At 41.1% G+C, this 15924-nt stretch overlaps 1 protein-coding gene across 7 annotated transcripts in view; it reads left to right on the top strand.

The window, feature by feature from the left end:
* The window catches only part of col15a1a (collagen, type XV, alpha 1a), an 80147-nt gene that overhangs the window by 28521 nt on the left and 35702 nt on the right, over nucleotides 1-15924 (top strand). For all 7 annotated transcript variants that reach the window (XM_051882876.1, XM_051882879.1, XM_051882878.1 and 4 more), the window contains exons 3-9: nucleotides 5376-5923; nucleotides 12991-13065; nucleotides 14145-14237; nucleotides 14763-14889; nucleotides 15167-15204; nucleotides 15287-15466; nucleotides 15656-15682. In XM_051882876.1, coding sequence (XP_051738836.1) covers nucleotides 5376-5923; nucleotides 12991-13065; nucleotides 14145-14237; nucleotides 14763-14889; nucleotides 15167-15204; nucleotides 15287-15466; nucleotides 15656-15682 — 1088 coding nt within the window. The remainder of the gene's footprint in view (nucleotides 1-5375; nucleotides 5924-12990; nucleotides 13066-14144; nucleotides 14238-14762; nucleotides 14890-15166; nucleotides 15205-15286; nucleotides 15467-15655; nucleotides 15683-15924) is intronic.

The following is a 15924-nucleotide window of genomic DNA, read 5'->3' as shown; positions in this document are numbered from 1 at the left end:
TGAGATATAACGTCAGAATTGCGAGATATAAAGTCAGAATTGGGAGATATAAAGTCAGAATTGCGAGATATAAAGTCAGAATTGGGAGATATAAAGTCAGAATTGCGAGTTATAAAGTCAGAATTGCGAGTTATAAAGTCAGAATTGTGAGATATAAAGTCAGAATTGGGAGATATAAAGTCAGAATTGCGAGATATAAAGTCAGAATTGCGAGTTATAAAGTCAGAATTGCGAGATATAACGTCAGAATTGCGAGATATAAAGTCAGAATTGCGAGATATAAAGTCAGAATTGGGAGATATAAAGTCAGAATTGCGAGATATAAAGTCAGAATTGCGAGTTATAAAGTCAGAATTGTGATATAAACTTGCAGCAAGATGCTTCTCTTCAGATTGCACTTGTGATTGTGTGGTGTTCACACTGATTCACGCTTGTGTCGTTCTCATCAGGGCTGCTGCTGGTCCAGCGGTCATGTGATCTGAGTAACTGTCCATCCTTTCCTCAGTTAAAGGCCATTTATTAGTCAGAATGGCACAGTTTGCACAGAACTGCCATTCAGTGAGTGATTTCACATCTAATGAACACAAAGTGTGTTATTATTCCATAGGACAGCAGACGTCATAAATGACATTTCATGAGGCGTTGTTTTGGAGAAACTGTAAAACTTTGCAATATTTTCCTAAATTTGACTCTCATTCTTGGTTCTAGAAAAAAATCCCATAGACTTAAACTGGCACTTTTGATTTGGGCCACTATAACAACCATCCAGAAGAGTAGCAACCACATAAAATCTATTAGCAACTGCATATCAACTACTCTGGCAACCACCTGATATAATGTCAGCAATACATTTACTTCAGAAAATATGAAAATAATTAGCCTTCTCATTCACACTTCCAGGCAAAAGCATTACACCAGTTGATACTGAAAGGGCATTTGGTAAAACTGTAGGATTTGTGACGCACTAAAAATGGATAAATATGTCAAAACTGCTATTTCTATGAAAGGGAAGACTTTTCTTCTCTATTGTGACGTATATCTGAGTGAAATGGCTTCTGGAACAAGAACAAATGTAGGGTGGGGCTTGATTTTGTCCTTGGGGAATTGATTGGATGGTTGTGGTTTGCTATTAGTGGATCTCATGTGAGTGACAGGTTGCCCCGCCCTCATCATCAGAGAAGAGAACTGATGCTGTAACTCAGTGGTTTGTGTGAACTTATTAGTGTATGCTTTGTTGTCAGTATCTGAGAAACAAAATATTTCAAAACTGCTAGTATATTAGATTAGGTCTCTGGGAATGACATAATTTAACAACTTTTAATTTTCCATGAGTTTTAATGTTGGTATTCTGTAACTGTTGCAGATTTATGACACAGTCATGATAAAGCAGAGGCCGTATGAAACATGTGCGGTGAATTAGTTTGCTTTGCTCTCCTAGTAATGTTATTATGTGAAAGTTCATTGAAACTCAAGGCTGACTGGAGCTTCATTGAGCTCCTCGCTGGAAAAGTCAACCTCAGCAATGTATAAAACCACAGACATCCCAGAATGCATGCTTGTTTATGCCTTGGTGGTAGAAATGAAAGCTGTGTGTGTTTGTTCTTTAGCCCTGCAGTAGTACAGTGTGTGATTGAAATGTCAGTGCAGCCAATCATTTCACAGATTTTACAGCATCTGTAATCTGTGATACTAGTTTAATGCTGACCAAAGCTATAAACAAAGATCAAATTCTCTTCCAATAGAACATCACATATTACAAGACGATATAGTTTAGTTAATTAAACTTGTTAGGTTTTTAAGCCAAGTGAATTTGTACAAGTAATCATAATCTTTGACCATAACACTTTGACCGATTCCCTGCTGAACACACTGAAATCAAAGGCCACCGGTAGGAAATCCACTGTTTGTGTCTGGATTAAAGTGGGTGAAAAAGGGAAATGTTGGTAAATGGCAGATATTTCTGGTTGGCATCGACTCTTGAGCAGGTTTCTGAAGGGAGTGGCTGAAGTTCATAATTGTTCAGACTGTGATAAGGCCCATTTGGCTTCGTCTCTCTGTGTCCTGAAGTGAAGGTCAGCGTTGCTAAACCCATAATAAACAGTATGATTCGCCAAGTTTTACCAAAAACAGATGCCGTTGTGCTCATTGGACTTTTATTCACTTATTTTATATGCTATACTAGTGCTATACTTTAGAAAATATGAATTTTTCAGAAATATAACATGAATTGTTTGTTATACATTTGGTATTCATCAAGTGACAATCCTCACGGATGACGGAAGACACATCCTTCATTCAGCTCGAGGCTCATGGGAACGCTCTATAGATTCAGGGCACTGAATAAGGACTTAACACTCCTCCCTATATCAACTGATTTGCCAAATTGAATACCTCATTTTGGACCTCAGAGATCCCTTCATTCTGCTGCCTTTGCTCATTTCCACAGTCACTTCATATACTGTAATGCGCTCCAGAAAATCACAACTGAGAGCCATGATGAGCTCAGAGTCAGTGATCAGCATCATCAGCTCATCTGGTGGTTTTAACAAGTCCTGTGGTCATGTGATAAACACATCTGCCCACAGACAGGACTTCAAACTTTGGTCCATTCCACAGAAAACATTCCAAATAAGCAATAATGTGCTCCTTGTTACTCATCCTGACATTGACCTCGACCCACTGAGAGCCCAATAACTCAAACCTTCATCCATTCATCCAGAAGCCTTGGATTGTCCGATCCTCAGGCCACTCAGCTGTCGGCACATCTGCTCTGGAGTCACCTCGCTGTTCATAAAAGTGCAATAAATACTCAAATGTCTTTATATTTGCTAAGTGTTTCCACTAGTTGCACAACAGACTAGTGAAACTGGGAACATCTATAAAGTCTTTGATTCATGAACGGCCATGTCAATAAATAGAATAAAATAGATAGTTGGTGTCATTATTGAGTGTGTTTACATGCAACACTGACCTGACCTTACATGATGGTTATTAAGCGTAATTGGCATAAGATTGTGCACGTTAACATGTGCACTGAGATGCATACAAGTCTCAAAGCTATGCATTAATTTATGCATGTAAAGAGGTAAAAATTTCCACATAACCTTTCAAGTGCACATCATAATGCCTTTTATTTCCTCTTCATAAAAGGAAAAATAATTTTTACATAATAATCTGCCTCACATCTGATTTGGTTTACTCTCCTTTTTCACAATCCAATCAACAACTGACAGATAAAAGTTCCGCCCTACACGTTCGAACTTCCAAAGAATAATCCTGAACATGATATCTGACCTGCAAAGTCCTTTCTCATCTAAACGCACCGTTCCCTCGTGCTTCTCACTGGTGTATAGTTGTGTTGGAGTCGAGATCCCGACCTTGATTGGAATCCTGGTTTCAAGCGGGCGTCAGCTCCACCCTGCAGATGTTGAGTCTAACGACAGTCTCTGATCAACATGACGAGCTGAAATTCAGCATTTGTGTTGTTGACTAACAACATGAACATTAATTTTTCCCAACATCATGATGTTAGGATAAAATGTAGGCCTATATATGTCCCTGTCTGCACACTGCGTCTGATCATATACAAGTCGATTGCAAGACTCTTCTGTGACCGTAACCAAAGCTGGTTTTGGTGTCCCATTGCCAGCTTTCTGACTTCATAGTCTCTTTATTGCTTTTATTTAGCCCAGCTGCAGTGAAATCTTGTGTATAAACACTGACTTATAAATTTGTGTTTAGATTGTTTTATATCATTACGTAAAACAGTCTTAACGATAGCTGTTTCCATCCAAACTACGTTGGGAAACACATTTACCGAATAAATCCCTCAAAACCTCAGGTGAGGTTTTGAGGGATTTATCCAATCCAATCCAGCAGAGGCTGTGATTGGATAACTGGACTATCCAGTGGATCCAATTGCATCACAGCATCTCAAATGTTGGTTGGTGGTTCTGAAAAGTTTGAGCCAAAGTCTGTCATCAGAATGATTTGGTATAATTCCCTGCAGAAGTGTCTCACACGATTGCGTTCCCAAACACCAGCATCCGAACGCAAGAGAACATGACAGCATTTTTTGCGTTTTGTCACTCTGAGATGCAACTCATTTATGATGGAGGGAAAAAGAGCCTGATTTCAGCAACTAACATTTTTATTCTGATATTTTGCACCAATTTCCCAGGAAGTGACAATTTTGTTCTCTTGAACACATGGGATGAAAAACCATGGATGGAAACATAGCTAATGAACCTGAAATGGGAAATTCCTTAACTCCATTTGGGACAGAATGCTTTTTGAGATAAATTGGCATTAGCATATTTTAGCATTAGTATACTAGCAGAAACCCATAGTTCTACCATTAAGTTGTCGTGTGAGTTAGACAGCAGTGGCGCTTCTTGCTTTGGGCTGTTGTGTGCCCTCAAGGTACAAGTCCACATTTACAGGCACGTTCTTCGCAGCAGTTCTATTAGCCCACGCTAACAGCTTCCAGATGATTGTGTCTCGTTACAGAGCTTGCAATTGTTTGTGCGGGTCTCCTCGACTCTAATCAAGACCATGTGTGTGGATCCAGGTCTTCAGCAGTGACGAGGACTTATGATTCAAGCATCTGCTGATACGGCTTCAGTTTGATGTGCTCGGGTTGTTAGTTAAATGTAAATGATGCTGATCTGTGATTAGCGCAGGGTCTGGAACATTAGTTCTGGGCATATGGGGCTGTTTTGGTTTCTCATCTGCAAAGGAAACAGAGAGTTCTTTCCTCGAAACAGAAGCCGATTGAAGTGGAGGGGAATGAAGATGTAGGACCTGCAGGGAGGCCTGGAAGGAGTTTACAACCCCAGATAAAGTGTGTGTGGTAATAAAACTGCAGGACTGTTGGCCGCCTCTCAGCACATAAACAGGAAAATGCATGGAGTGAATATAATTTTGAGATGAATTAGCTGGACTGAGACTTTGAAGAAATGCTAGAGAAGGAAAGATACTTTTACACGGGAGCTTATAATAATGTCTTGTATTTTGTTTTGTAAAGCATGCATTGTCTGCAGATGGGATCGGAAAATCTTACAAGCTGGAGTCAAACTCTGATTCCTCAAGCAACTGTTCTCAACATTGATAATAATCTGAAATGATTCTTGAGCAGCAAATCGGCATATTAGAATGATTTCTGAAGAACCATGTGACACTGAAGACTGGAGTAATGATGCTGAAAATTCAGAGATTGCATGCAAATTTAGCTCAAACAAGCACCACAGCTCAACATATTCACCTAGGCTTATTATTTTAATTCTGTAGACATGTTTTTACTGGCTCATGTGGCTTGAGGTTGTATAATGGCCCTGTATTAACATGTAATTTGCTCTCTGTTTGTTTCTGTGCAGAAAGCGGCTCTAGCGGGCAGCTGGACCTGACGGAGCTCATCGGTGTGCCGTTGCCTCCTTCGGTCGCCTTCATCACTGGCTTCGAGGGCTTCCCTGCGTACAGCTTCGGGCCGGATGCTAACGTGGGCCGCCTCACTCGGTCCTTCATCCCCGACCCGTTCTTTCGCGACTTCGCCATCATCGTTACGGCCAAACCCATCACTCGGCGTGGAGGAGTCCTGTTCGCTATCACTGATGCGCTGCAGAAGGTCGTTCAGCTGGGAGTGGCGCTGGCGCCGGTGGAGGATGGATCGCAGCGTGTGGTTCTTTACTACAGTGAACCCGGCGACGCACACACACAGGAGGCGGCTTCGTTCAAGATGGGTGAGCTGACGGGACGATGGGCCAGATTTACACTGGCCGTTCAGGGAGAAGAGGTGAAGCTGTACATGGACTGTGAGGAGCACCATCGCGTGGCCTTCCGCCGGAGTCATGACAGACTCTCATTCCAGCCCAGCTCCGGCATCTTCATCGGGAATGCTGGAGGAACTCGGCTGGAGCGATTCGTGGTGAGTTTCTACCTGATGGCTTTTGTTGGGAAGGAGTATTTACACACCAGTTCTGATCCAAACCCTCGCCTTCTAGAGCTGCATCTTAAGTGACTGTTTGGTTACTTGAAGCACTCGTTATAAGAATAAATCTCAGAGTGGAGAGCACTAGAAACTCGACTAAACACTTGATTTTGGCAACACTTCACAATAAGGTTTCATTTGTTAACATTAGTTAACTACATTAGTTAACATGAACTAACAATAAAAAATGTTTTATCTAATATGATTTTCAACATTTACTATTATATTAGTCACAAAAATTATCACTAAATCAAAAGTTCACATTGTTTAATGGATCTGAACTGACATGAACTAACAATGAACTGTTGTGTTTTTACAATTAGTAAACACTTTAACAAATGTATTGTTCATTGTTAGTTAATGCATTACTACAAACTAATGGCATCTTCTGCCCCCTGGTGATTCATCCATGCTTTTCGTTTAACCATTAAATTATTATGAAATAAAAACATATATATATTTAAATTGGAAACTGATCGTCTCAGGTTATGCACGTAACCATGGTTCGAGGGAACGAGACGCTGCGTCGTATTACGACACTTTGGGGAATCCCTTCAGCGTAAGCACTCCTGAAGCACGTGTGCAACTTAGTCTATTTCTGATTGGTGCAACGTCATCCCGTGACGTGTGCTGGCGGAATGCGGAATCTCTAAAAGGAGCCAGCATCACAGCTGTTTTAGCCTTCTGATCGACTGAAGCAAGCCACTCCTGTATTACGACACTTTCGGGGACGATATACCCATGTCGCCATGCTGACAAAATGCCTGTCCTGGTGTGAAGCAATTAAGGTACAGCTCAAGACATGAGCACTTGGGACCCCGGAGTGGCCAGCAGGTCCAGGCTATAAAGGTGCACCTTATAAAGGTGTGCGGGGAGGACCACCCCGCTGCGTTACATATATCTTGGAGGAATGCCATAGAAGATGCCATACTTCGTGTGGATTGTGCTCTGAGAGGCAGAGGTGAAGGCAACCTGTGCACCTTGTAAGCCATAGAAATAGCCTTGACAATCCACCTGCTTATAGTAGGTTTGGTAGCCAGGCAGCCCTTCTTGGGGGGCCTGAAGCATACCAACAATTGATCAATTTTTCTCCATTGAGAGGTCCTTCTTACGTACACCTCTAGGTGCTCTAACAGGGCAGAGTAATTGTAGCTTCTCACAATCAGCCGACACATGAGGAGGATGAAAGGCCTAAAGGACTACAGACCGGGCCACATTAGTGGGGCCACTTTAGGTACATAACCAGGTCTCGGGTGCAAAATAGCTTTGACGCCACCCAGAGCAAACTCCAGACAGGAGGGGGCAACTGACAGAGCTTGTAAGTCCTCAACTCTCTTAAGGGATGTGATCGCTAACAGAAACACCATCTTTAAAGCGATACATTTGTCAGATGCCGTGTCCATCGGCTCAAAGGGTGCCAAGGATAACTTTTCCAAAACTACAGTCAGATCCCAGGTTGGAATTCTGACTTGAGCCGTAGGCCTCATCCTCAAGGTACGACGGAGGAAATGAGTTATAAGATGGTGTCTCCCTAGACATGACCATCTAATGGTGCATGAAAGGCAGATATGGCCGCCATGTAAACCTTAATTGTGGATGATGAAAGACCAGCAGTGAATACTCTCCATTTCAGAGCATAAAGTTTCTTCGTGGAGGGAGCTCTAGAATTGAATTTGGTCTCTACTACCTCAGCAAAGAGACCTGCATTTAGGAGCTGATCCCCCTCAGGGGCAACATCTCCGGCCGAGGGTGAAATATCAAGCCCCCTGCCTGTGTTAGGAGGTCCCTCTTGATGGGAATCTCCCATGAGAGGCTGTCAAGGAGGGCTACCAGGTCCGAAAACAAAACTCGGGCTGGCCAGAAGGGGGACCCAGGCCTGGCCTGGCGAACTCTTTCTAGAACTCCCGGAAGCAGAGAGATCGGGGGAAATGCGTACAGCTGAAGCCTCGGCCATGACGTCAGGCCCCACACCTTCACCCTCATCTAAGTCCCTCAGCAGGTCGGCCTGATACACCTGTAAGATGGTTATAGTATGAAGACAGGCGCCAGCCTATCCTGCTGCTATATATGCCTTGCCCACCAGTGATGATGTTATGTGGCACGGTTTGGTGGGCAGTGTCGGGGCTTTCAGGGATGACGCAGAGTCAGGGGAGAGATAAGATGCCAACATCTCTTCAACCCTGGGCATCCTCCCATAGCTGTTCTCCTTGAGTCCCACGATAGAGGAATAATTATGAACCATGGGACTCGAAAGCCTGGACCAAACTGGAGGTTGTGGAGCTGATTAAAGGAAGCGCTCGAGTGCACACAGCACAAGTGACAACCTCCATTAGTTCCTCAAACTGTGGTGATTGGACTGGCGAGTCACCCAAATCACTCGCTTCAATGCTGAGCACATCCAGCTCTTTAGAGCTAGACAAGCCCAGCATCAACTGCTCCCTCGAGATGGAAGAAGCCGCAGAGCGGGCTTCCAGATCCCGTGGCTGAGCGCTGGAACCAGAGGTTGAGGGCCGAGAAAGGGCCGGAGCCATCTCAAGCCCTTCCTCTAGTTCCATCTGCGAACCCCATGAACAAAGTCGCAGGGCTGCCTCGGCAGCTACGGGGAGTGAAGAGCTGGACTCCTTCACTGAAGAGCGCCAGCCGTGAGCAGAGCGTCCTCAGCGGGGACCTTTTATAGCTTCCGCGTTCCGCCGACACACGTCATCGGATGACGTTGCACCAATCAGAATTGGACTAAATTGCACACGTGCTTCAGGAGTGCTTACGTTGAAGGGATTCTCCAAAGTGTCGGAATACGACGCAGCGCAAGTTCCCTTGAAAGGGAAATGTTCTATTTTAAAATACTATTTTATTATTTAATGTTTGCATACACACACATTTTGTATCAAGGACATTATGTGAGATTAGAGTGAATATTTGTATGATTATTCCATGAGATATTGTTGGATAGAACAGGCTTAAATTTTAAATGCATTTAATGCCCTGCTTTGGCTGTTTACGAGGTTTGGAACAAAGCTGAAGTGTTTAATGATCATGTCTGTCTGTTTAACATCACTGAGTGTTGGTTTTAATGCAGCTTCTTCATAGTAGATCCTGTAGTGTAGACCGGCTTGTGTCTGATTATCTTAAAACTGAACTTCCTCACAGTATAATACCATAAACCACAATAAAGTTACATAGCACATTAAACACAGTTTATTACAGGAATGTTGGGATGATCATGGTTGTGCATGGTTGTTTTTTTTTTCATAAAGGAAAACAACAATTGACATGCATGGTCTCTAAACCAATGAAAGTGCATACATTAGCACAAGCAGTTCAAGATACGTCATGACACAGATGTGCCATATAACCGTCGGTGCTCACAGCAGAGACGCCAAGACATTGATTTGTGGCTCGTTCACATTCTGAACAACATTGGACAACATCAGCCTCGCCACAAGACCGACAACGTGGCAGTCTTATATGAATGGAGACATGAGAATTGACTTGTATTTTAATTTTTTTTCCCTTTTTGGACCCTAAAGTGCATGAATTTATGTTTTCCCCCTGTCCTCTTCTCTCAAAAAGGAAGAAAACACTTTTAAAGGATAGTTCATTCAAAATGGAGCTTCTTCAGTTACTCTGATCATGTTGTTTCAAACTTGTATGACTTACTTTCTTACGTAAAACAAAATGTTTAGCACAGTGTCCAAGCTGCTCTTTTCCATGCAATGCAAGTATACAGTGACTAGGGATAGAAAATAGATAAATCACCTCAGATCTTGGAAATAAGGATTTGGTTGCGAGTGCAGTGTGCTTGCAGAGAGACTCTGCCCCCACGCTCTTCTGATTGGCTGTGAGTTTTGATTGATTTGGTTGCGAGTGCAGTGTGCCTGCAGAGAGAATCCGCCCCTCATACTCTCCTGATTGGCTGTGAGTTTTGATTGATTGGTTGCGAGTGCAGTGCGCCTGCAGAGAGACTCCGCCCACACACTCTTGTGATTGGATGTGAGTTTTGATTGATTTGGTTTTGAGTGCAGTGCGCCTGCAGAGAGACTCCGCCCACACGCTCTTCTGATTGACTGTGAATTTTGATTGATTTGTTTGCAAATGTGGTGCGCTTGCAGAGAGACTCCACCCACACCCTCTTCTGATTGGCTGTGAGTTTTGATTGATTTGGTCGCGTCTCATAGTTTCACATCTGGTGTGGATAGACAGATCGTTTGCAGCTGGAATTGCATTGCGTCTAATTTGGACACAGTGTTAAATGAAGCAAAACAGTAACTGGACATAGGAAGGACAGTCTGTTTTTGGCTAGAAACATCTACAATGTGCACCAGACTTCATGCCGGTAGTCAAAAATCTTGCTTGGGAGATTAAATAGTGCATAACAGTTGTGCTAGTTGGTTACAAAATGCGATCTTTCATTCTTTTTCGTTGACCAGATGAGTATCGTTGGAAACGAGGCCAGACACACGGCTGTCTCACTGTAGTTCAGTGTAGATGCCAAGAGACAGCACACACACACACACACACACACACACACACACACACACACACACACACACACACACACACACACACACACACACACGTACGTCCACACCAGCGCGCAATATCATTCTGTTTATTATAAGCACTGCAGTTTTTTTCATCTATCGCTTTAAATGAAGACACACTTAATTTTGTCAACTTATTCTATTAATCCGAACCCTAACCTAACAGTCTAATGAGTGTTAGTAGACATGTAGGTGTGACGTTACTTATGGTCAACAGAATGCCTAAAGGGGACCTTCAAAATAAAGTGTTACCGTGCATCTTTTTTGTAGTGTTTTGCTTTGCAGTAACATCCTGTCATTACATGTTTCTACCCGGATGTGAGACTTGGATACTTTTTGTCTAATGGAATGGATGTTTTCCATTTTTTGTTTAGAGTCAATCAGTTTAGTTGCCGTTTCTGGCAGATTTTTCAGCGGATCGGAGTGCTTTACAGTTTATACACAAATACTTCAGCAACATAGACACAAACAAGCACATGTGTGTGTGTGTGTGTGTGGCCAGCCGGAGTCCGACTGTTGAGTGTGTGGATGTGAGTTGCATATGCTGAGTCAACATTGCAGGCTGTTCATCTGTTCGTCTGAATAAACGAGTGTTTGAGAGCGAGGGCTCGTACAGCTGCAGTCCGTCTGCATAAACGTCTGTAAAACAGTTTCACGTGACACTATAAATACACCATCCAATCATTTGAACTGTAGTTTTTCTGTTTTATGTTCACAAAATTACAGAAAATTAAAAAGAATTTAAATTATTAAGTGAAAAATTTTTAATCTGAGCAAATCTAAGTTCACTCTTTGAGAAAACTTTTGAGAGACACTATTACAAGTTTTCCCAAAAGTTTTGAGTAGATTTAACCGGATTTTATAACCAGTTACAAAACCCTGTGATGAAACATCAGAGAGTCAGAAACTCCTTACTGTCGTAATGATGGAGTGTGTTACTTCTTATCTCTGGAATGAGAGATAATCATGGGAACATTTGCTTGGTCTCATTTGGTTCTCCTGTTTCATCAGGCAAACACATTAGAATGAGTCTGAACTCAAAACGACATTGCTCACTTTCAATAGAAGAAGATAGCAGAGCTGATCAGATGTTTGAATGAATGATCTCAATGTTCTCTGAGTCTGTCTGAAATGAACTGAACTAATGGAGCAGCAGACGCTGTGGACGTGTGAGAGAACTGTTAGTATTTTGATGGTCCATTTTGATGGTTTTACAATGTTAGTAAAACCATCAAAATGGACCATCAAAATACTAACAATGTTAGTTAGTAAAAGTCATTTTAATGATATAATGATTGCATGATATAATATTTATCACTAGCCTACTTATTGTTTTCTGTGTCAGTTTTGTGTAGTGTTTGTTTAGTTTAATCAGCGCTTTAAATTATTATTGCTGTTATTATTATCATTTATTATTAATTCTGGCTGCCTAATGCATTAACTAATGTTAAAGGGCACCTATTATGCCCCTTTTCACAAGATGTAATATAAGTCTCTGGTGTCTCCAGAATGTGTCTGTGAAGTTTCAGCTCAAAATACCCCACAGATCATTTATTATAGCTTGTCAAATTTGCCCCTATTTGGGTGTGAGCAGAAGAGGGCGGAGCTTTAACAACTCTTCCTCTTCTCTAAAGCAGCCCAACATGGCCTCACCCCCTTTGTTGTGTGTTCTCAGGGGTGGGGTTTATGTAAATTTTAGGGTTAGTGATGTCACCAACCCAGGAAGAAGCTCGTTGTAGTCCCTACCAGTCGTTTGTTGTAGTCCTTAAAAAGTGATTTCTGCTAAAGAAAATATCTCTCTTTGCATTGAACTTTGAGCGTCGTAACTTTGCAGATGTTGTTTATGCTCAAACAGCAACATTACACACTAACTAAAGTTAAAAAAGTGAAATTAAGAACCCTTAATGAAGGTTTATTAAAGTGTTGCCTCACATCTCGTCAGCGATAGGGGGCGCTATAGCTTATGACAATTCTTAATAATTATGGCAAATTTTAATTTGATGCATTATAGTTGGTCTTTTCGCTGTCTATCAGGTCTTCCTTCCTTCTTTCCTTCCTTACTTTCTTTCTTTCCCACACTTTCAGCTGTAGCGGATGGGAAACAGGTGCTTGTCCTCTGGATGTGTTGCACATGAAGCTCGCCAACCTCGCCTCTGTTAATCAGGACTTCATCTCGTTAGATCTTTAAGAAAACATTTACAGCAGGACTGATGATGACCGCTCATGCTGAGATGAATGAAACATTTACTCTTGTGATTGTGAGCAGTGCTTGAGTTCTGGCGCAGTGGATTGGTGTTGTGTTTCTGTGTGTTGTGTTGTGTGGATCTGTGTGTATGTACTGTGATTTACAGCCACGGTGGCTGAGTTTCCACATTCATTTCATAATCAGTTTCAGGCTGATTAGATTCTGGGAGAAATGAGTGCATGACCTCTCTCTCTCTCTCTCTCTCTCTCTCTCTTCAGGGCTCGATCCAGCAGCTGGTTCTGACGGCAGATCCCAAGGCACCGAACGAGCAGTGCGAGGAGGACGAGCCTTACGTGAGTGTGTTGTGTCGTCATATCTGTGCTGATGTTCTGTACGACTGTGGACTTTTAAATAGACAAAAAACCCTTTTCATCAAAATGATAAATATAATATATGAATGTGGCACAAAATTAGGCCTTTTAACTACGATTGCATCAATATTAATATAGAACACAAAATGAAAATATTTATTTCCCGTTGTGATGTACAAAGGATCTAAATATATATGGTCTATATAACAGATTAAATCACAATTATGACATATATCACCAAACATTTGGGGTCAGTACATTTAAAAAAAAAAAAAAAAGTTAATACTTTTATTCATCAAGGATGCATTAAATAGATCAAAAGTGACAGTAAAGACATTTATAATGTTAAAAAAGATTCTATTTCAAATAAATGCTGTTCTTTTGAACTTTCTATTCATCAAAGAATCATGAAAAATAAAATCTATGACAGTTTCCACAAAAATATGAACTGTTTTCAACATTTATAATAATCATAAATGTTTCTTGATCATCAAATCATCATATTAGAATGATTTCTGAAGGATCATGTGACACTGAAGACTGGAAATTCAGCTTTGATCACAGGAATAAATTACACTTTACTAAAACAGCTGATTTACATTGGAAAAATATTTCACTGTTTTTACTGTATTTTTAAACAAATAACAGACATTTGAAGACATTTTAATGTGTTCAAAACTACTGCAGCTATTTTTTATGCTCGATTAATTATATTTTAGATAATGGTTAATGTAAGACTTTAAATAGTTTGATTCAAAATGGTTTGGACTGTGTGTTTCTTCTAATGCTTCAAAAGCTTTTCCAAACCCAAAAACCCTGTACTTTATCATCTGCAGCACAAGTGTCAGTGAGTATGTGCTGATGTCACTGGTACAGTGGAGTCATAGCGCCCTCCTGTGGCTGCAGCAGCGCTGCGCAGATTGGTGTTTTTCTATGGAGTACAACAAATGGATTGTAAATCTGTTTTTTAAATCATGGATTTGGTTTCAAATGCATTAAAAAGAAAACTAAAATGAATCACAAATAAACAGGAAATAAACCGTGTCTCAATGCTGTTTCAGGCGTCCGGTTACGGAAGCGGTGATGACATCTACGATGACAGAGAGACCGGCAACGAAGTGAAGAAAGTGCTTGAAGAGAGAGAATATACCATGGTGAGTGACAGCAGCATTTAATGGTTATCCTTGCAGTCACATACAGTACTCTTTTGTTTCAAAGTCAAATGTTTTAAGAGGACAGTCCTGTTTTCCATGTCCTCCTCAAAGCACACAATTAGCAGATGATGAGGGCTGCGCTCTGTCCAGCAGAGGGAGACAGGTTCAACCGAACACATTCACAGAAGCTGTGGGGAACAGGGAAATCTCATCTAATGCTGTGTGATACTTTTGCATTGCGTTTGTCATTTTTTTGTACATAGCAAATATATATATATTCGGCCAAAAATCACATGATATCCTTGTTATTTAAAATATATGATTTATTAGTGCAATTTTTCAAAGATTATTTAATTATTTTTTATCATATAAATTTTATGTGCTACTATTTATCTTTAAAAGCCACAAGATTGTGATTTCACATGGTCTTTAAATGTTTGTGTGATGGATTGTTCACTGCTACAGGGTTATTTTGTGATTGCCAGACTGTGTTTGATGTATTTTCATTGTTTTTTTGCCGTTCAGCCGGAGGATGTTGAGAGCAGTCCAATGAGAGCGCCACCTACTGAAACTCCCACATTCTACACACAAACAGATGATGAAGACTGGGCAGAGAGCTCTGGGGACGACATGCTTCTCAACAATCCAAAAGGTGAACGCAGAAGCATTTACAAGAGTCATTTTCAAATCATTTTCAATTTTCCCTTTCTTTCATATAGTTTTTTTTCTCTCTTTTTGACCAGTCGTTTGAGCAATAATTTGTTATTCACTAGATCATATTTTACATCACAAGCAATCAAAGAGGCTGCAAATCATTTGATTTGTTTATGCAGATTTTTTTTTTTATATGCTACTGCTGCATTTATTATTTATGTTATTTAAAGTATGACAGGAACAGATCCATCATGATATCTGTTTGTGTTTTTCAGAGCCAATCAGATCAGAGGGAGCCTCTCAAGACAGAAATGTGAGTCACAGACTCTGATTTATTCTCTTGTCTTTCACGCTTCCTTTCATGATAATAACAGTTGATTGTTGTTGTTTCACAGGTCATTACCATGCAGAAAGGAGAAAAAGGAGATCGAGGTCCACAAGGACCGCCTGGACCACCCGGACCACCAGCTCCCATCAGTCCACTTGGAATACCTTTGAGTCCAGGAGAACCAGGGCCCCGGGGCCCACAGGGGCCGGCTGGACCTCCAGGAGCACCAGGACAAGACGGCCAGACGGTGAGTAACCCTGACCTGAACGTGATGAAGAACACAGCATTAACGCTTCACAAATGTCCTTTATAAGCAAATGTTCAGTCACAATTACACATGTCTTCAAGATTCCATGTAATCTTTCATATTCTTAGTGAGCTGAACACACAAGAGAAAGGACATGTATGCTGTATTAAGGTTGTTTTTGTCTTTCAGGGAGGTCCAGGAAAAGACGGAGCCACTGTAAGTATCTACACTTCAGACCCACGCTTTGTGAAAGTCAGTTTCTGTATAGATAAATACAAAAGAGTTATGAAATATAAAACAATTAAACATAAAAAATGGAATTGAATAACGAGGGTTTATTATCGATATACTCTACTGTTCAAAAGTTTGGGGTCAGTAAGACTTTTGTGTGTGAGTAACTTTTTGCTAGTAACCTCAAGAAATTGATATCAATACGAAAATGCTTGAGAAATGTACAC

The sequence above is a fragment of the Ctenopharyngodon idella genome, chromosome 23 (genome assembly GCF_019924925.1).
Source record: "Ctenopharyngodon idella isolate HZGC_01 chromosome 23, HZGC01, whole genome shotgun sequence".
In the NCBI taxonomy this organism is placed as follows: domain Eukaryota; kingdom Metazoa; phylum Chordata; class Actinopteri; order Cypriniformes; family Xenocyprididae; genus Ctenopharyngodon; species Ctenopharyngodon idella.
This window is presented reverse-complemented; position numbering and strand designations above follow the sequence as displayed.